This window comes from Notechis scutatus, chromosome 2 (genome assembly GCF_049901735.1).
Source record: "Notechis scutatus isolate UNSWTSFEM ecotype Mainland chromosome 2, rNotScu1.2, whole genome shotgun sequence".
In the NCBI taxonomy this organism is placed as follows: Eukaryota; Metazoa; Chordata; class Lepidosauria; order Squamata; family Elapidae; genus Notechis; species Notechis scutatus.
The window spans coordinates 134,571,247-134,592,338 of NC_142010.1; the positions used below are offsets into that span (position 1 = coordinate 134,571,247).

The 21,092-nt window shown below is 40.7% G+C and overlaps 1 protein-coding gene across 9 annotated transcripts in view; it reads left to right on the forward strand.

Moving 5' to 3' along the window:
- The window catches only part of BAZ2A (bromodomain adjacent to zinc finger domain 2A), a 61,668-nt gene that overhangs the window by 10,746 nt on the left and 29,830 nt on the right, over positions 1-21,092 (forward strand). For 4 of the 9 annotated variants that reach the window (XM_087956255.1, XM_087956256.1, XM_087956258.1 and 1 more), the window contains 2 exons: positions 17,500-17,637; positions 19,889-20,431. In XM_087956255.1, coding sequence (XP_087812381.1) covers positions 17,500-17,637; positions 19,889-20,431 — 681 coding nt within the window. Of the gene's footprint in view, positions 1-6,241; positions 7,007-7,162; positions 7,213-17,499; positions 17,638-19,888; positions 20,432-21,092 lie in introns of those variants that run through there. The other 5 variants (XM_087956259.1, XM_087956263.1, XM_087956261.1 and 2 more) reach the window with 4 other exon arrangements.

Sequence of the window (21,092 nt, forward strand, 5' to 3'; positions counted from 1 at the left end):
GAATATTAGCAAAGTATGGACTAGATCTGACAGGATCTGACATTCCCAAAATTTACTTAGGAGCTTATTTATCTGAGTAAGAATTTGAATTCAGATCCAACTTTACCAAAACACACATTGTTAACTCAGTTTATATTAAGTTTGTATGAGAGTTTATAACACATTATAAGTGTACTACACAAGGGGGCGCTAAGGGACAGTAGTTTGTTGTGAAGCAATTATTTCCTTACTTGATTGTATTATTTCTGGATAGTTCCTAGGCAGATTTCCTGAACTTGAGGGGGAAAAAAACCTTGAGATAGAATTCAGTTCCTGTAAAGACCAAGTATTTTTCCAAGGAAAAGGGCTGGCAGATGAGAACTCATTTTACTTCTATCTAAACATAAGTGGCTGTCTTTATATTTCCTTGTCAGACAGCCTCTCAGGTCCATTATATTCCCCACCCTATGCTTGAATGCACAGAAAGATTCCTGCAACACACTATAACCTACTTTTGCTTCCAGCAAACAGGGCAGGGAAAACCTCCCTTTCACTCCCTGAGTTTTGAGAGCTTGCAGCTCTTGGTTAATGGGTTTGTCTGATGCACTGCTGCAGAGAGTCTGGCTCAGAAAATGCTGGACAAACTGGAAAATAGCTGCAGGCAGGTTTGGCTGCAGGTTGAAAGATGAGCCACCATGCTTTCATCATAGATTACAATATCTTTCCCGATGGAACAGAAGTAGTCAGATTCTGGTTTAGGCTAGCATTCCTAAACTTATTGTTTGTCTTTGTTTTCCAGTCTGCAAAGTCATTGGAACTCTGTGTAATTAGATATTTTGTACTGGCCTGGTCCATGTCTTTCATAAGTGGACAATACTGTATTTTTGAGAAGCCTAATTCCTGTACTGTAAATGAAACTTCATTTGTAATCGTCCATTAAGCATAAGAATTTAGGAAGCATAAGAATTTAGGGAATATATGTGTTAAAATGCTTTTAATGGAATTGATCAAGTATTATTTCAAACATAAAAGCTGAGGGATACACAGCATTGTCTCAAAATCTATATACCTAATATTTGTATGCAGACTTCTTTTCCCATAGCAATGAATTTCTTCAGTCACCCTGTATATAGGAGAAGCCTAAGGAAGGCTTGTTGGAAAATGATGGGGCTTCATACAACATTTTTATACAGTATTTTGGGGAAAACATGTAAGGTAATATCTTGATTGGAACAGCTATTTCTTTCACATCCAGAGGTATATCCCACAGCTTGACAAGTATTCTCACTGCAGTTCTAAGCATGCAAGCTTCAAGCCATTTATTTTGCAAAAGCATAAGTATTGCCAATAGTTTTTACCAGTGCTTTATGATCCTAACAGCTTTGATAAGTTACAATATAATTTAGCAATTATACTCTTCCATGTTTTGTGGAATATAAAATGTATGTGTAATGGGTATTATTAGGATATAAAAGCCAGGAGTAGTGGTTGTATTATTCAAGGTGGCCAGCCTGCCTGCCTTCTTGATATCAATTTTTTAAATACAGACCTGATAATGATATGAAGGATATCTCAGCTTTTTATGGCAGAGATGGCTTCCATGATAATGCAAAGCAGGCAGGTTCTTTGTGATGTAAAAGGTACTTCTGGCCATAAAGGGTTGAAATAAGCTTTAAGGTTTTTAAAAGCACTGTTTTAAAGGGAGATAGCGGAGCCAATACAAACATGCTGTGAGAGGGAGCATTTAATGCTGCTTGGCCCTGATGTATTCTCCTCTGCTGACTTACTTGAGAGTAATGCTTCATGTCCCTTTATTTCCCCTACTGCAGAGTATAGCTAAATCGTTATCAGTGGTTAATTAATAAGTGGCTTTCAGCATACGAGGTGGGAGGCTGAGCTGAGGGATGATAAGAATAATGAGTTGTTTTGCTGCGTCTGGCTGACTCAACCAGCTGGATTCAGCACAGAATGGAGGGAACTGGGAAATGAGGAAGATGTGTTCTGCTTCATTTCTGCCAATCCATTTGGATCTAGGTCCCACTCCCTATAGATCATAGTCTTTTCCCATTACAGTCTCCAGGTAGGATGCAAGCATGTGTGCTTCTTCTGTTCTTCCCTTTGCTAGCAGGATTTTTACATTTGTGTTTTCCCTGTGTCCTCCAGCTGCCCTCTGATTCCTTCCTCCGCCCTCTGGTTCAGTTTTTTCCTGCAGCTACAAGAGATGTATTTTGTGGGCATTGTTGGCCTCAGCTTCTGTATCTCAGAAAAGGAGGGGGTGGGCGAGTTGTTGCAGTTCCAGTCTCCTCACACCACAAGCAGCTAGGAAAGCTGAACTTAGCAGCAGCGGACATCTCCCGCGGGGAAGCTGCTGCTCTTATAGTCCAACTACACTACACCACCCCCTGTTGTGTGGGCTTCTCAGAAGGAGTTCTGTATAGTCTTGTCCTAAGCAATCTTGTTCCCTGCCCCCTCACACAAGTTTGTGAATGGTTTTAATGCTATGGATGAGTATGCGATAAAGTAAACTATATATTCATAAAACAGGGATTTTGCGCTCTGTAAGGAGAATTTAATTCCTTCATTTGGTTTTGGTTTTTTTTTAAAGATGGGGAACTTGTGTGGATGAGAAAATCCAGATAACTGTAAGGGTCTGAAAGAATAAGGGTCTGCAAGAAATGTGTTTTAGATCTCCTCCCCACCCATGTTTCCCTGAAAATAAGACCTGGTCTTATTTATTTTTGCCATTAAAAAAAAAGCACCATGTCTTATTATGGGGGGATGTCTAATTATTGACTTACCTTGCAGCGGCAGTACCAACAAGCCCAGCAAGAGCCCACTGCCAGCCCACTTCTTCTGTGGCTGCTTGCTGCCACTTGTGCATGTTGCCCCCGGCCTCCATTTTGCTGTCAAGAGGCCTTCAGGAAAGGCCTCTGCAGCTGAGAAACAGGTTCCAGATTGACGTGTGGCCTCCATTTCACCCCCAGATGCCTTCTGGAAAACCCTCTGCAGCCAATAAGAGAGCTTTAGATCGATAAAGGAAGGTGTTGGGGTGTGCGACACCTGGAAAATAGGACAGCTCCAATTTTTACCTGGGCATGGTCTTCACTAGGGCTTATTTTTTTTGGGGGGGGCTTATATTGGATGCATGTGTAAAAATAAAGCTAGGACACACTTTTGGGGTAGGTCGTATTTTGGGGGAAACATGGTATTAGTGGGAGAAAACTGCAAATGGTTGTTAGCTACATTTTTTCCATTTTATCATTACAAAAGTATTGCTAGTATTAATAGGGAGAAGTGCATCGGGAAGAAATAGTTAGATTGCACAGGTGAAGTACAGCAATTTCATGAGCCCTTCTCAGAGGGGATCCATCCCATAATTCCCCTTCATATCAGCTAGGCATGATCAAGTTAGTTCAACACATCTGAAAAGTACCAGGTTTAGGGATACTTTCTTGCATTAATAAAATAACCTAGACAGAGGGACCATAACTACACACAAGGCCTGATTGATCTTTTGTAGGAATTGTCATTATAAATCCATGATAAAAGGATGCCAGAAAATTGTTACCAGTCAAAGTAGAAAAGTTGTTGGTGACTTTGTGTTAACAGAGTTGCATTTAGTCATAAAAACACAACAGAGCTCTATCTTTACTACAGCAGTAGGTAACCTGCTGTTCACTTCATTTTGGACTTTAGCTCCCTTTTGCCGAAATCTATGTGACCAATTGTAAAATGTTGTGGGAGTTGTAGTACAGTATTAAATATCTGAAGGGCACAAGATTGCTTACTCTAGCTTTATTGGAACCAACAAAATTGCCACATTTCTCTGTATGATTGTGACACTTCAACTCATCCAAAAATAGCTATTGCCCTCCTTTGCTGTTTTTGAATTGGCTGCTCAGACACCAACAAAGCTACCTATACCTTCCATACATCCAGACAATTATTTTTAGAGATTTCCCTCTTAATAATGCTATGAAGGAGAGCCAGTTCTGTGTAATGGTTAAAGACATGCGACTAAAAACCAAGATACACTAAATTCTAGCCTTGCCCTAGCTTAGCCACGAAGCTAGCTGATAACTTTGCCCTAGCGACTCTTTCTCAGTGCTATAAAAAAGACAATGACAAACCACTTTGGAAAGTGTTGTCAAGAAGACTGCATGGACTTGTTCAAGTGGTTGCCTGAGTCAAGATTGACTCAAAGGTGCGCAAATACATACACACAAACACACAGCTAAAAAGATTCCTCATTCGCTATATAGTTAACATGAAATATGCTGCTACGTGAACCAGTGAGGGTCAGTCACTTTCAAAGGAAATTCAGAATGATAAAAAAAAAAAAGATTGAAATGCGTAGTTTTGAAGATGGGGAATCTTATGATGTGTGGGTTGCCCTAAAAACAATAGCTAGATACTGTTGCTAGAATAGAAGGACACTGGGTTCAATCCAGATATACTCCTATATTATCACAGTAGATTTACAAAAACTCAAACCAAATTTTGGAATATAACCAGATTCCACTGCCATTTAAATAACAGAACTGGCCATCTACAGGTTTACAGCAGTGACTACTTAAAACTGCTTGCTTTCTATCCCTTTGCCCAGCAGATCAACCTTGGGCGTTCCCAGGTCTCCCCAGGTTTGCATTGTTAGTATAGAAACAAAGCCTGGTAACTGGCAGGACAGTTTCACAGATTCCCACCCTAGTTAAGAAGACAGAAGTATACAATTTTGTTTCTTTTATGGCACCTAGAGAGAGCTGTGTTACCGCAGCTGGGAATATTCCATTATTCTTAAACTGAAGAAGATGCACAAGACCAATCAGTGCTTATGATGAGTGGGTAGTTGTCTAATACGTTTACCACCCCTTATATTCTTTATAGGTTAGGAATGGTCACACCAGATATTTGCTATTGAGTTTAAATCCTCATGTTAACAGCTCTCTCTCGGGATGCTTGTTCCCCAGAACCACCAATTTGTATATCGTTATATATACCCATACTCTTCCTCCTGTTCTTCCTGTTACTACAGTTCAGTTCTCTGACAATAAACACAACGCCATATTAAATGGTACATGACTCCATACTGATCCCCAAAAGACTACCGTACATGGTGGTCAAAGGCCATGGCCACATAATCTTAACCTCCAAAGACAACTCTTCATTAAGAATTTGTTTCATTGGCACTATGTTCTTATTTTGATACAGTCACAGATCAGGCTAGGAGCCAGTCCCCCTGCCTCTTTTGTATGCCCCCCCCCGTTTAAGGGATTTTTCTTTATTGGTGGCATTATAGCAGTCAGTTGCCCATTGTCTGATAGTCACCATTCTAGCTTGTCTGTATGCCATAAGCATTTTGTGATATTCTTTCCTGTTCCTTATTGCATCAGCCTACATCAATCTAAATTCACTCTCTGACAATCACACTTCTGTAAAATCAAAGAATTGGTGTCGTCATATAGAGAAACTTACTTGCACGTACCATCTTTCCTAACTACCATACCATGTGTCTGTTTCAAATTAAGCCCTTTCTGATTTCCCAAACAATTGTTTTTAAGTACATGCATTTCCACACTTCCCACAAGATACTTCACATTGAAGCTAGTTTGATGGCTCAAATGTATTACAGGTAGTCCTTAATGTACTAGCACAATTGAGCCCAAAATGTATGTTGCTAAGCAAGACAAAAGTGAATTTAGTCCCACCTTTCTTACCACAGTTAAGTGATTCACTGCAGTTGTTAGTAACATGGTTTTTAAGTGAATCTGGCTTTTCCATTGACTTCGCTTGTAAGGTCGCAGAAGGCAATCACATGACCTTGGGACACTATAACCGTCATAAATATGAGTCAGTTGCCAAGCATCTTAATTTTGATCATATGACCCTGGGGATGCCGCAACGGTCGTAAGGGTGCAAAACAATGTCACTTTTTTTCAGTGCCGTTGTAAATCGAGGACTACCTGGACTCTATTTCTTATCCTTTGGTAACCTGACCGTGGGTTGGAGCCAGGGTTGCAAAAGGACACAATGGGGCAAGGAAGTGCTGGTTTAGCTCCTCAGCCACTATGTGGCTCTCTGTCATCCTAATTTGTTGTGAAATAGGAATGAGGCAACGGGGAACCGTGCCTTCCCTTAATCACAAAACAACACCCTTCCCAAATCTGGAACGTGAACTGAAGCTGCCCGAGGCTAAACATCTTCCATAGTATCGCAGGGCGAAGGCTGTCCAGGGTCCTCCTTCCCCAAGCCCGGCCCTAGCGGGACAAGGCTACACAACTTCCGCCGGCAATCCCAATCCCTACGTCGCCTCCTTCGCAGAAGAGAATAGACTTTATCTTGGGTACTCTCTGTGGTTTTGTTTTGTTTTTGCAGAGCTTCTTCCGCCTCAGAGGGTTGGGTTGTTGTTGTTTTTTGCTTTTTGCTTTTTTTGCACGGGGGAAGACGATCTCGGACCGGCTCGCTCTTCCTTTAGGCCGCGCGTCTCCTCTGACGGCGGAGGTGGCGCTCGCGCCTCCGAACTCCATCTTCGGCGCTGCTGAGGACGGGCGGGCGGGCGCTAAGACCTGGCGGCGGCAGTGGCGGCGGCTGCCGTCGACTGTAGTCCCGGCGCTCTCTCGGTCCTTCGCAAGCTGCCTCGGCTTCCTGGCCAGGGACGACGACCAGGAGGGTAACAACGACAACGGCCGCTGGGCCCGGCTCCGGCCTGTCTTTGCCCCGCGCTCGCCTCGGTCGGCGGCCCCGGCCGGGTCTCTCCCCCACAGGGCCCGTCCCCGCTCCTACGGTGGGCCATGTGAGGGGAGCCGGCTGACACCTCCCACAGGTGAACGGGGGTTGGGGGGGGAGAGCTCTTCCAGGAGGCCGCGGAGCGTCTGGGACGCGGCCCCGTTGGTGTGTTTTTTTCCCCCTGAGAGGAAGCGAGGGAAGGAAGTTTGGGCCTGATCTCGGAGGAGGAGGCGGCGCTACTTCGGCGGAGCGGACGAGGGACGAGGGGTCTGGCGACCTCCGGGAAGCGAGCCCGGCTCGGGCGGTGAGGAAAGGCGCGCGCGGGGGTCGGGGGTGGGTGGGAAGAGGGAATGGCTGTGAGGGGAAGAGAGCCGTAATGGCCCCGGCGGTTGGATGGGAAGTCCTGGCGGCCATCCCTCGGGGGTGGGGAGGAGAGAGGCCGGGGGCGAAGAGCCGCCTCCTTGGGGAAAGAGCCGGAGCGGGGACGTTTTCGTGGGAAAGCCCAGCCGGGTGAGGGAGTGCGGATTGTTTTTTTTTTTTTTTTTTTTGGGGGAGGGTTAAAGTGAGGGAGGCCCTGCTTCTCCCGTGTTTAAAAGGCGGCTCTCGTTATGTGTGTGTGTGGAAGTGGGAAGAAAGACTCGAGAGCTTTCTCCTCGGCGGAGGAGAGTGGCGATGCCGGCCGGCCGTGAAGGCCTGGCCTGGTGGTTGAAGAAAAGGAGAGAGAGAGAGTATCGTTAAGCCACCGCAGCAGCCTCGTCTGTGAAGCGAAAGACCTCGAAAACTTGGGGGGGGAGGGGAGGGTTCCGCACTTTTTGGGGAAGGGGGACGGAGGCGGGGGATTGGCCTCGAGCGAGAGGAGTTCGGGACGCGAGCGAAGAACTCCCCATCTTTGGGCTGCTTCTAAAGCCCGGAGGGAGGCCATAGCAGGGGCTTCCTGGGGATGCAGGGCGAGCGTGGTATCCGGCGGGGTTAAGGGAGACTTTCTGGGGGGAGGTGGGCCAGCCGAGGATCCTTGCCCCACCTCTTAGGGATCCTTCCCTGCCGAGGAAGGAAAAATGGCTTTTAGGAAAAAGAGAGAGAACAGGTAAAGGGCAAGGCACGGGACCCGGAGCTTCTGCATTGGCTGGGTGGGCATCCGTTGCTACCTCGAGTGTGATTGGCGCTGGCGAGAGGAGGTTTTTTCGCTGGGCACATACGAGAGAAGAACCTGGGTCTCTTGATGGTGGCAGAGCTTGAGCTTCTGGCATCGTCGCCGGCAGACTTAGGTGGGGGAGGTGCAATCTGATGCTGGGGAATCTCCTTCACCCCCCCACCCCTCTCTTTTCCATGGGCGTATCATGCTTAGGAGAAAGAGTCTCGCCTGTGAAAATAATCCGTGGTGATATATTTCGTGGCAATCTCTTCAATTCTTGGGAAAGGCCAGTATACCTGTTTTGGGAGAGCCGAGAGAATACTTAAGGGAGATAATGGCTAAGGCTAGGAGCCTTTTGTGTGGGTGGAGGTGGGATGCAAGCATAGTGAGAGAGAGCCTTAAGTGGCTCTAGGGGTGAATGAAGGCTCAGAGCTGTTGTTTTCCCTTGCTGAATCATGTGTGCTGAACCTGATGCAAACAATCCTTTTCTTCTGCTCCCTCCCCCATCCTTGCAGGAAGTGGCCTGGAAATGGCAGCTGTGTTTGTTGCTTTTTGAAATTTTCTTTTTAATCAGAAGTAGTTTCATTTTATAACTTTCCCTAAGCTCCCTGATTAGATTATCCCTGATTCTCTGTGAGGAACTAAGGAAGTAAATACAATTCCTGCAGTTTGAGAATATCACCTTTTAAAGACATATAAGATTTAGGCAGTTGTATGTGTATCTTTTAATTGTAATTTAATTTTAACTGTTTCAACTCCTTCCCTCAAAAAGACGCTATAGAGCACTGCACACCAGAACAGTTCCCCACGCCAAGCCATCACTCTGCTAAACAAATAATTCCCTCAACACTGTTCAACTATTTACAAAGTCTGCACTACTATTACAGTTAATTTTCCCATTACTCCTTATCGCCCATCCCCTCCCACTTGACTGTTTCCTAGTATGATTTGATGGTTGATTGTATCCCATGGCTATCATTAAGTGTTGTACGTTATGATTCTTGATTCTTAACTAATGTACCTTTTCTTTATATATACTGAGAGTATTTACACCAAGACAAATTCCTTGTGTGTCCAATCACACTTGGCCAATAAAGAATTCTATTCTATTCTATTCTATTCTATTCTATTCTATTCTATTCTAATCTAATCTAGCAAAGTGGCAAATCTTAGAAAGTGATCCATATCTAACAACTTGCTCAAAGAAGTCAACCCTTTCAGGCAGACATATTTCTAGACTTAATTAAATTTAAAAGGATTAACTACTATGTTTCTCACACATAATTTTTTTTTTCTCATGGCTTCCTATACTGTTTTTAAGACAGAGGAGGATAACCTTGCATAAATATAGCTTCAAAGGTGCCCAGATGGTAAAATCATTTTCAATAAAGATATACTTTTTAAGACTTTAAATAATTTATATTTGAAATGAAGAGATACTGAAACCCTTTCCTTGGTGTCTCAGCAGGTGGCATCACCTGACTTGACCTAGTCTGATTTCAGGAACTAAACACAGTCAAGCCTGGCTAGAATTTGGATGGACTTTCAAAGAATGCCTGTACTGTAAATGTATTGATTTTTTAAAATGCATAAATTCAGCAATTTTTAAAATTATTTTTCAGCAAAAGAAAAATGGTTTTGTCAGCCTGAGGGATAGTTTCAAGCAATTCAAAGAAATATACTTGTTTACATTTTTGCATGAAAATTCAATAATACAGGTAATATACAGGTAGTCCTTGACTTATGACCACAATTGAGCCCAAAATTTCTGTTGCTAAGCATGACAGTTTTTAAATGAATTACAACCCATTTTATTAACTCATAAAAAAATTTCTTCCTGAAATTTGAATATAATATTCTAGAATCTAGATAGTCTGACCAACTGTTGATGCAACCCAGAATTGCATGTAAAATGGCACATAGTCTGCTATGTAGTATGGTATTCTCCCGTCCTATACTGATGCTTCTGATTTTTTTCCTATCCATGTGTAGGATTCCGCATTTGTCCCTGTTGAAGTTCATCTTATTGTCTTCTACTTAGTGTTTTAAGTTGTCAGGATGGATCTTAATACTAACTTGTAAACCATTCCCCGCCCCCAGCCCCTTCCATCTTTCTCTAGTTGATAGTTTCCTTATTACATTCACCTTCCATTTCCCAAATTTCCTCTCTTTTTTAAAATATTAATTAAATTGGTGTCTGCTGTACTTTCAATATTTTATTTTTGAGTTCCCAACCATTCTGTGCTCTCTTTCACCAAAGGACTTCTCTAAGCTTTTGAAATCGACTAAATAGATGACTAGGTTCCAATTTGTCCTTCTGTAATGTCCTGAACCAGAAGATGACATGGTTACTTCCTTTCAAAGTTCTCACTGATCATCCCTATTTGTTAGTATCAAATCTAAAAGAATGGATATTTCTTCTTCAAACTTTTGAAAAATAAAGACAAATAAACCAGGTGCCTTAAACTTTTAAACTTCCTCCAAAACCCAAGTTGGGAAATTCCCAAATCTTGGAAAGTAAAAAAAATGGGCTCAAAATCTGTAGAAGAGCAGGCAGAACTTAGAGTGAAGTTAAACAAATCATCAGTTTAGAGTTGTTGAATTGCCACAAGAGATCCAAGTCCAGCCCCACTTGAGTTCCCCAATTTCGTGTTAGTTATGTTGACTGTTTAGTTGTCTAAATTCTTATCAAAGCTTTGAATAAATTTTCTATGCTGCAACTGTATGAATGCTCCTGATTCTTTATACCTAACAAAATCTTGCTCCTTGCTCCATGTAATAACAATAACAAAAATGAAGCCCCAGGCTACCAAAAAAAAACATCCATCCTTTTGATACTTTTTTTTAAAGAATCCAGTTAAATAAAGAAGTTTCGTAGTTCATAATAGCTGAGAACAGTTGTTGCCTAAAAATTGTATGTTCCTTTTGTACTTTTTCACTTTGTATGTTGCATTATTGGTGAATTGCCTTGCAACTGCACATAGCTGAATATTATTTTTTAGAAAGTTCTGGCTTTCTATTAACATGTCTGGGATTTTCCTTATTTTTCATACAAGGAAAGCCTCAATAAAATATTATCTATCAGATATTTTCTTGGTAAAAACCTGCTATTGTCAAATACTTTTTAAATACAGAGTTGATGGACATTTCACAGCTTTAGTTCTTTGTAGTCTGGTAAGATCATTAGGATTTTTGCAAGACTAAATAGATCCTTTAAATACAGTTCTTCTTTTTAAGAAATGTTAATTTTGGTAGAATAGGAAAGCATAACATTTCAAGATAAGTTTGGGGATAGGATTGGCGAGCACAATAGAGCAAATGAAAATAAGTTCACACTACTTAAATCAGGAATTTTCCAGCTTTTAGCCCCACAATTTCTTGTTTCTTTGAGGATGTGCAGGATTATATAAACTCCATAAATCATTTGTTAAAGGCTAATCAAGAATAAATAATGCTATACCTACACAAGACTATGCCTCACCTAAGTTATTTGCAAATGCCATTCCTCTTGACATGGAGAGGACTGTACCTGACCTAAATGTTATGTGAAAGGAATAGGTTGCTATCCCTTAGCCCTCTTTAGATATCAAGCTTTTATTACTACTACTCTTGTATATTTAAACATGTACTGTTACAGTGTCATAAAATAAATATAGTTTTGATATAAAAAAAGCCTCTGACTTACCAGCTGCTCAGCACTATCCCAGTTTCTCTTTAACCACACCCCTCACCTTCCCCCCCCCCCCATGTTAACTAACTACTTTGCTTGGCCTTTTTTCTAGCAAGCCATTCTGCCTTCCCCTTTAATTACAGTGCTTTCCTAGCACCTCCCTTCAATTTAACTCCAGCCTAGCTTGTCTCTATGCTGGAACAGCAGCTGTTTTTTCTCCTGCTACCCTGGCCCTTAAAGGGATATTCAAAGCAATGTTATGACTCAGGACACTTGTTGGGATATCATCGATTGCTTTTTTTGAAGGGAAAACAGTAAGTGGCATAGGATGCCCTTAATACAGCCTTGGGAAATATGGGGAAATGACATTTTCTGTGTTCTTTCTAGCTGCTGCCCTTTTCCCTTTTTCTTTGCAGTTATAAAAGTTTCTTAGCTTAGATGATAGAGCTTGATATGACATTGCAGGAATAAAAAGTTGTGTTTGTGTGTAAGAGAAAAGATCCCTGGGGTGAGATTTATTGAATCTCTGAAGAAATAGTTATTTAGACCAGATCAATCACATGAATAGATTTTAGGTTAGCAAGGAAAAATATATAATAAAATTCTCTACATTTTTTTTCTCCCTTTAAAATTGGTCCCCTTTTCAATCGTCTCTTTCCCTTTTTCCTATGCTTGTGAATGAGTGTATAAGTCTCATAAGATTGTGCCTGAGGATAAGGGCACTTGAAATTGTGCTTTTTTTCATGTACTTAACTATGTGCAGATGATTATCAGAGCCTTCTACCGTGGAATTGGAATGGATATGGAATCTGCTTGTCAAAAGAAATGCACATTCCTAAAGAGAAAATCCCATGTTTTCATATGTATAGTTTTCACTCCTCATTCAGCAACAAGAACAATCTCTTGTATCAATTTAATCTAGAATAGTTGGTCCTTTATCCCCATATTTTTGTGACAGTTTACATTTTCATTTTTATATATTTGGGTCATAGTATATTTATTCTGTTTTCGTTGCTGCCAACAGTATCTTTTTGGTACAAGAACTTTTATTTAAGAACATTAAAAGGTGAGGCATAATTTTTTCCACAACAGATGGCCTTGTTTGCTGTTTACTTTGTCTTAAGGGGGAAATACAGTGCATTGTACTCCTATTATTACTACTAAAATTCTTGAAACAAAATAAACAATATGAAATAGTCTGCCTTTGAATCATACGTGGTGGAAATTTGTTTTGCCAGCATTGGAATGCAAAATTACTTTCCAGCTTGCAGTCTTGAAAGCCTCTTTGCTTTATAAAAGGGGTCTTCAAACTTGGCAAATTTAAGACTTGTGGACTTCAACTCCCAGAATTCCTCCTCCAGTCATGTTAGTTCAGGAATTCTGGGAGTTGAAGTCCACAAGTCAAACTTGCCAAGTTTGAAGACCCTTGCTTTATAGTATCTCTGAATTTTCAGTCTGCATGCATCTAGTGGCTTTCTCCAAATTAGTATCAGTTCATTCTCAGTGATGGCCACTTAACATACATCAAACCAGTTTATTCTCAATATATGGGATCTGGGGCCACTATCTACCTGAAACCCTAATCTGCTGTCTCTTAAGGAAATCTTGATGGCCATTGGATGTGCATATCAAGCAATATCTTCTATTAGAATCCTGGGCTTATGGTTAAAATAAGTCATGTGGTGCTTGAAGCTGTTCCAATGAGGAATTTTTTGTTATCTTGAAAAGAAGAACTTGAGTTACAAAAACAAATGATTTACTAGATTAGAAAGAATTATTGTAAGACTCATAAAACTTAGGGAGCATTATTCTTTCTGCACTTTCTGCTGCTAGAATCAATCTGTCCACTAAAAATATCCTGAAAGAAATTGCTGGGAATTCTGCTAGTAATTGCTATGATATTAGGATGTAAAAATCAGATATAGGTGCTTCTCTATAATGATCCCCACATTAAGGAATGCCCTCCCCCTAAATAACCCCTGACAGTTTCTTTTAAATAATAGTGGCTTTCCAGTGTGTGATAATGATAATGATAATGTGCCATCAAGTTGTTTTCAACTTTTAGCAATCACAGATAGATTGAAAGCATTGTTTTCTAACAAATACCATGTAAATATAGCAGCAGAGCAATTATGCACAGAGAGATTGGGGGGGGGGTGAGAGGGGTGAGCTGCTGGGGGCTCCCAGGGGCTCGGGAGAGCCCCCAATAACCTCAGAAAGAGAAGCAGCACGAAATAATAAACAACTTTTTGGTATATATCTTTTTTTAGGTAATTAGGGCAAAGAAGCGACAAGTTGGCCACACCCACCCAGCCAGTCATTAGGGCAGAGAACCCCTTGCTAAAAAATTTGAAGCCCACCCGTGGGAGTGTATATGTGTTTATATAGATTCTCGGTGTTATTTGAATAAGCAATTGAGAAACAGGACTCTGATTTGCTTTTTTATCTATTACTTTTTGCACATTAGATGATTTGTAACCAATAAAAATAACTTATTGGGAACCCTACCCAATGTACTTGTCAAATCATAGAGAAATTGCTGGAAATTCTGCTGGTTATTTCTGTTTGTGGCTTGTTTAGAATTTACTGTATGTCTGCTTCTAGGAGCAGTTAATCAGATGGCCTTGCTGTAGAAACCCAAACAATCCATGGAAACACTCACAAATTATCCTATAGACACAACTAAATTCCAAAGGAGACACAGACAGCATTTTTCTAGCTGAGCTTCTTGGTGGAGGATGAAGTGAGATTTTCCAATAAACCATCTTTATTGTGCCATAGGATGTTTAAAACTTATTAATAATATTAATTAATTTTTAAAGAAAATCATTCACAATCTTTTATATGAAATTTGAGGCTGATTTACTTTGCATATTTCCTAACACAAATGGCAACCCATCACAAGAAATTGATTCATTTTATATGTAGAAATACAATTTTGGCAGGAAATCTGAAAATGTTTATCCTCAAATCTACATGAATTCCCCCCTCCATTTTAAAGTATGTTCATTGGATTTCTTAACTATTCCTTCTAATTCTATATCATTATTAATTTTTTGTTCTATTTATTTATTTTTTATTTATTTTTATTTATTTGATTTGCCAATTGTTTACAAGATAATAAGTATAAGTGTATACATAGTTGTGAATACATGAAATGGGTACATATAAGAAAAATAAAAGAATAAGAGAAACAATAGGACAGGGACGGTAGGCATGTTGGTGCGCTTATGCACGCCCCCTACAGACCTCTTAGGAAAGGGGTGAGGTCAATAATTCTAGTTTCTTTCTTTTTCATCTTGCAAAATCGTAATAAAAAGAAGCAGTTATTGACCGTTAACTACAGACAGTGGTGGTCCTCGCTCAGCGATAGCCTTGTTTAGCAACATTCAGAGTTATAGTTGGGGGGAAAAAAACACTGCAACTAATCATCACAATTATAGCCATTGTAGCATTCCACAATCATATAATTGCCATTCAGGCACTTTGCAACTGGTGTTCGTTTACAAGCATTGCAGTGTCCCATAGTCACGTGATTGCAATTTCTGAGCTTCATAACTGGCTTCCAGTAAGCAGAATTAATGGAGAACAATGAAGTGAAATTGAAAATCATGGTCACATGATATCTTACTTAATGACAATGGTGATTTGCTTAACAATGGGGATGAAAGTGGCATGAGTCCAGCACAGTCACATCATTTTTCATTTAGTGACCATGTTGATTAGTGGTAGTGAACTGTTGATTCCAGTTGGTAGATAGTAAGTGATGACTACATACATATACATGCATCACTTACAGAAATTCCAGCAGACTGTTAGCTATTGTAACCCTAGGACTTGCAGATTGGTATGAGGGAAGAGATGGGAGTCCTAGATAAGGGGCATAGGGGAAGATTGCAGGAAAGCGGGGTGTGCTAGAAAGCACAGGAGGATTAGCAGAGGCTGCGAGATGGCCTGTAAGATGATTGGCATACACTGTGGAGTGTGAACAGGCAGGGGGTCCTACTGAATACAAGAGCCCTTGGATCTCATAGTCCATGGCAGTTTCATTGGGGGAAAAAAGCAATGGGAGCAACTTACTGGCACAATTTCAACCTTCCCTGCCAGCTTCCTCAGTAACCTGAAAGCCCCTCCTTCACCTTTTAACTAATTTTAATGTCTTGCCTCTTTTAAAACTTTTTATTTATTTATATATTTATATTTATATTTTATATATTTATATTTATATTTATATTTTTTATATTTATATTTTATATATATGTATATGTATATATATATATATATATGTGTGTGTGTGTGTGTGTGTGTATGTTAAGTTTCATGGTACTTACATGTATGGTATTTAGCTTTGTTAGGTATTTTCACGTCATTGTAGTTGTACTTTTTAAAGTTGTAGCAGCGTTTTGGCAGAATCTCATCTGCCATCATCAGGCAGATGAGATTCTGCCGAAACGTTGCTACAACTTTAAAAGTACAACTACAATGACGTGGGAAAATACCCGAACAAAGCTGAATAACATACATACATACATACATACATACATACATACATACATACTGTTTTATCATTTAACATCTTAGTGTACACTGCCCAGAATTCCTTCATGAGGGAGATGGGTAACAGAGAAATGTAAGAAATAAATGGACAAACAAAAAACTTGTGGGAAGCTAGCAGGGAAGAACGCAAATGGCCTATTAGGTGATATGACTGACTAGGACATTGTAATTGCGATTCCAACCCTTAGATCATGATCATATCACCGTGGGGATGCTGCAATGGCTGGCATTTTGATGACCAGTCATACATTCCATTTTTTCAGCACTGCTGCAACCTTGAACAGTTGTATAATAAATGAACATAAGCCGAGGACTGTCTCTGTTGGCAGAATGGACTGCAGACAGGTTTGCTTTCATTAGTAGTTGAAACATTTTCCTCTTAAGATACAGGTGTGTGTGTGTGTGTGTGTGTGGAATCCTACATCAGTTGGATAGAATTTCCCAAATTGTGAACATCTGCACATAGGGTTTTGAGTACAGATTGTAACTTTGAATCATCATTAAATGACCATCACAATTTATGACCGTAATGGGCAGGCTCCACTACAGTCGTAAGCCAAGGACTTAAGAACTGTAGTGGAGCCTGCACATTATGGTCATTAGGTTGTGATGGTCGTAAAGGGATCACCCACATGACCAACCCAATTTTGTAACCTTTTTTGCAGCAATCCTTAAGTGAACCCAGTCATTAAATGAACCCATTTTTATTATGGAGTATTTTTGCCAAAACCCAAAGTAAGTGCTGATTTTTTGGGGGGTGGGGAATCACAATCATGTTGCTGTAAATACAGCTTGGTTGCTGAGCATCCGAAATACGGTCATGTGACCATAGGGCAGGGCAGCCGTTGGAACTTTGGAGCCATGATAACATATAACAGTTGGTATGTGACCAGTCATAAATTGAGTACTACCTGCAAAACTTTTCAAGGAGAAGCAACACTAATAAAAGCATACAACAGCAATAAGCAACAGTAAGTGTGCTATATTAAAGGCATGAAACAAGAAGAGAAAAATTATGTAAAACTCATTCCAGGTGTTTATCACCCAGACAAATTCATACATAATTTATTTCTGCCTGTCAGCTTTTGTCCATTGAGTTTTCAACCTATTTTTTTTTAGTAAGACAGAGAGGGTGTACACTAGATTACCAGTGCCACATGCTGCATTGATTGCTAATTCTATGTACAGTACAATATCAGTCATTTTTGGCAGACTTGGGCTGGTATGCCAAATGTTCTACCAAAATTCAGTTTTACCACAGGCATGCTCCTGTTATTCTATGCAAGTTAAGGTTCAAATTTCTAATTTACCATGGAAACCAACATACTGTAGTTCACATCCATCAGCTAGCTAGGTGGTATATGCAGTATTCCTATGCACACTTAAAGTGCATCTTTGTATTGCCTTTAAGTCTTTCTTGAATGTCTTTTTATTTTAGAAATGGAAGCAAACAACCATTTTAATTTCACTGGCCTTCCCTCTTCACCTGCTGCCTCAGGACTAAAACCGGCTCCTTCCTCAGGGGACAATGTCTACACAAATGGATCTCCTATCAACTTCCCCCAACAAGGCAAAAGTAAGTGAAAACCAATGGACTTGGCCGTTGCTGTGATATTAATAGTAGACTTGACCCTTGACTATACAAGGTCCCGTGACTAATGCTACCAGATCTTCCCTTTATGGTGTATAGTTCTCTTGTGTACGGAATTATTACTTTATTACTTTAAAAGGAAATGTGAGGTTCAGCAAGTGTTAATAGAGATGGATAACTCAGTAATAAGAAAGATTTTGTGTATCCTTACATCCATGAAGATAGCAGAGTTGGTGTACAAAGTCTGAGCTTCCCTATTAGCAGAGAAAAGGGTCTAGACCTTATAAGACTTTTTTTAGTTTATGTTGAAAATATCTATATACCACAAAATCTCTTGTGTCTATCTGAAACTTTCAACTGAGCAAAGTGGTGCATTATAGGACAACACTTTTTGAACAAACTACCTCAAATAAGTTACGTCCCTGGGAATGAAATTTGGGAAAGTGACTGCTTCAGCACTGCCACATTGTTCCAGTCAGCCATGTTACATGTTGTTATTTCCACTATTCTCTTTCACAAGTCAGTTTGAAAGCGAGCTGGAAGTGTAAACTCAATATTGCCTACACTTCTGCCACACATACACACACACGGACAAGAAAAATCTTTCCGTATGGAAAGCCAGCAGGGAGTGTTGGCAGTTGGGAAGCCAGCAGGGAAGGTCGCAAGATGCTTGGTTAAGTCTCTCACCGTTGCAACTTCCCCAGCCCCTCTGTACTTGTGCTGGACATTAACCCATTCTGCACCCCTATCCTCATGCATCCCATTCCCCATGCACCCTTTGACCTCCCTGATATGTGGGGCGCCTCTCATGCACCCTTGTGCATTCTTTCTGACCCACACAATATCCCTGCATACCTCCCTGTGGGGAGGAGACACCATGTGGGTTGCAAGAATACAAGTGGGTTTATGAGAGGCACAGTGTGACTTGGGAACATTGTGTGGGATTGCACGGGGGCAGTGCAGAGACGGGCAGTGTGTGGAAGGGGGCACGTGTGGGTGTGATCATGTGATGATCCTCTTAATGTCTGCCATGATGTATGACCCTTTGCTCAATTATGATCATGTCAGGGACTACCTATATGATAAAAATCAGCACAATCCTTGAAACCATTCAGTTTATGGATGAATTGTTAAAGGAAAAATGGTAGAACATAAGAAAGAACAGCTTGATCATAGCTTTTCTCATACTGAAGCAATACCATTTGAGTGCATAGAGCAGGAGACTTCATAAGTATTTTATCATTCATGGTTATCCTCAAAACCATGACATAGAATGTGACAAATCTTTAGAAATTAGAACATGACATAAAAACTGTTTATTCTTATTCTTCTAAATTCATTTAGAATCATTTTTTTTCCATTTCTTTGCCTTCATCATTCTCCTTAACTAGATATTTTCAACAACTTCCACCCTTAAATTGTAATGCAAGATAAAAGTAGGATAAAATACTCTTTCTATTGCTCCTTGTGTGACAGAAGTGGGAAAACTTTTTTTTCCTTTTGTGATGTACATTGCAGGGATAAGCATATCTGTAACAGAAAGTGAATTGAGCCAGAATTACATGGAATATGGCTGTGGTTCAAAATGCAGTTCAAAAAGAAAAAAAAAATGAAAATACAATTGCATTCATGAATTTTTTTATGTCTTCAAGAAACTCTAGTGGGAGAAGAAGTTGAAGAATGGTGTTAGAAATAGCCAGAAAATAATGTGGGCTGAGAAAATGCAAGGATGGTGACTTGCGATTATGGAGCAGAATATTCAGCTTTATTATGTCTTATCTCATTTTGCTGGTTGTACTTTTCAAAAGAAGGCAGGCCTAAAAGAAGAAGATAATCTTTCTCTTAGTCACTGTTCCTGATATTTATTTTTATTGATTTATTTTTTATTAGATCTTTTTAATATTACCATTATTACTTCATAAGATGGTGAACATACATAACTTCTTTCTCCTGTTTTCCCCACAACAACCCTGTGAGGTGAGTTGGGCTGAGAGAGACTGAGTGGCCTAAGGCAGGACTAGAACTCACAGTCTCCTGGTTTCTAGGCCAGCACCTTAACTAACTGGTGATCATATTATCCATTCTGACTCTTAGCAATTCTGTGGGCCAGGTCTCCGGTCCTCCGAAATTGTACTGCTTCTTCGAGTTTTTTTTTAATGTTCTGGCTGGTATCAACTTTAATGGTGACCAAACTAGGTCTCAGTATTTGTTCTTTCTTTCTTTTTCCTTGTGGCAGGTTTAAATGGAGACATGAATGTTAATGGCTTATCTACTGTATCTCATGCTAGTACTTCAGGGACCCGTTCCTCAAACAACTCTCACCTCCATCATCCCTATGACTATCTGTGGAATTATTCCCAGTATCCCTCTGGCAATGGCAACAATCTCAAAGATGGTCCACTGTTCTCCCAATATCCATTGAATGGCACCGTTGAGAACAACCGGCAGAGCTCACCTGGACATACCACCAGTCTGAGGGGAAGCAGTGGGCAAGAGTTCTGGGCCAATGGTACCCCAGGGACCATGGGATTAAATTTTGACTCAGCAGAGCTCTATGACTCTTTCCCTGATGATCAGAACTTTGAAATCCTACAAAATGGCCCGTCAAGCTTCTACACGTCATCTCAGCCTTCTCCCATGCTTGCTTCAGGGAATCAGGACTTCTCACCACAGCAGGATGAGCCAGGCAATGAAGAGGCTGTAAAAGAACCACCATCTACAGCTTCAGAAAATGGCACCAGATTGTTGGGCAGCATAGAGCTGGAAAACGCACAGCCAGGTATAACTCACAAATAGTCCTTAGAATTTTTATTCAGAATGCGTACTGTTGAATTATATTCAATAGTATTTCAGGACATGATGAAATTTGACTTCTCATAAGCCCGGTGATACCTTATGATTAATTCCAATTTAGGCTGGAAGAGTTAGGTATTTTACAAGTCTTGCTTACTGTTAAGATTTCAATTATCTTTTGAAATTTCTAGAAATAAATGACTGCGCCTCCTACACTTGAATATAGTAATAACATATTCACCTTGGCATTTGTGGGGCCTTGAAATATGTCTTCTCCAATGGTGGTATTCTACCAGTTCGGGCCAGTTCGGCCGAACTGGTAGTAAAAAAACATCTACTGGTTTGGCTGAACCGGTATTTCTTTTTTTCCCCCTCCCAACGATCAGCTATGCCAGGATCCCCCTCGCTGTTTTACTGCTCCGCCAAGGAGGCTTCCCTGAGGCCCAGGAGGCAAAAAGGGCTGCGGGGGGGAGGGGGGTTGTGTGGGGGTGTGCTGCACTCCCCCCCCCACACACTCCATTTTTTTGCCTCCTGGGCCTCAGGGAGCAAAAATGGGCTCCCAGGAGGCTTCCTTGAGGCCCAGGAGGCAAAAAAGGAGTGCAGGGTGGGTGCTGCGCACACACACACACACACACACACACACACAC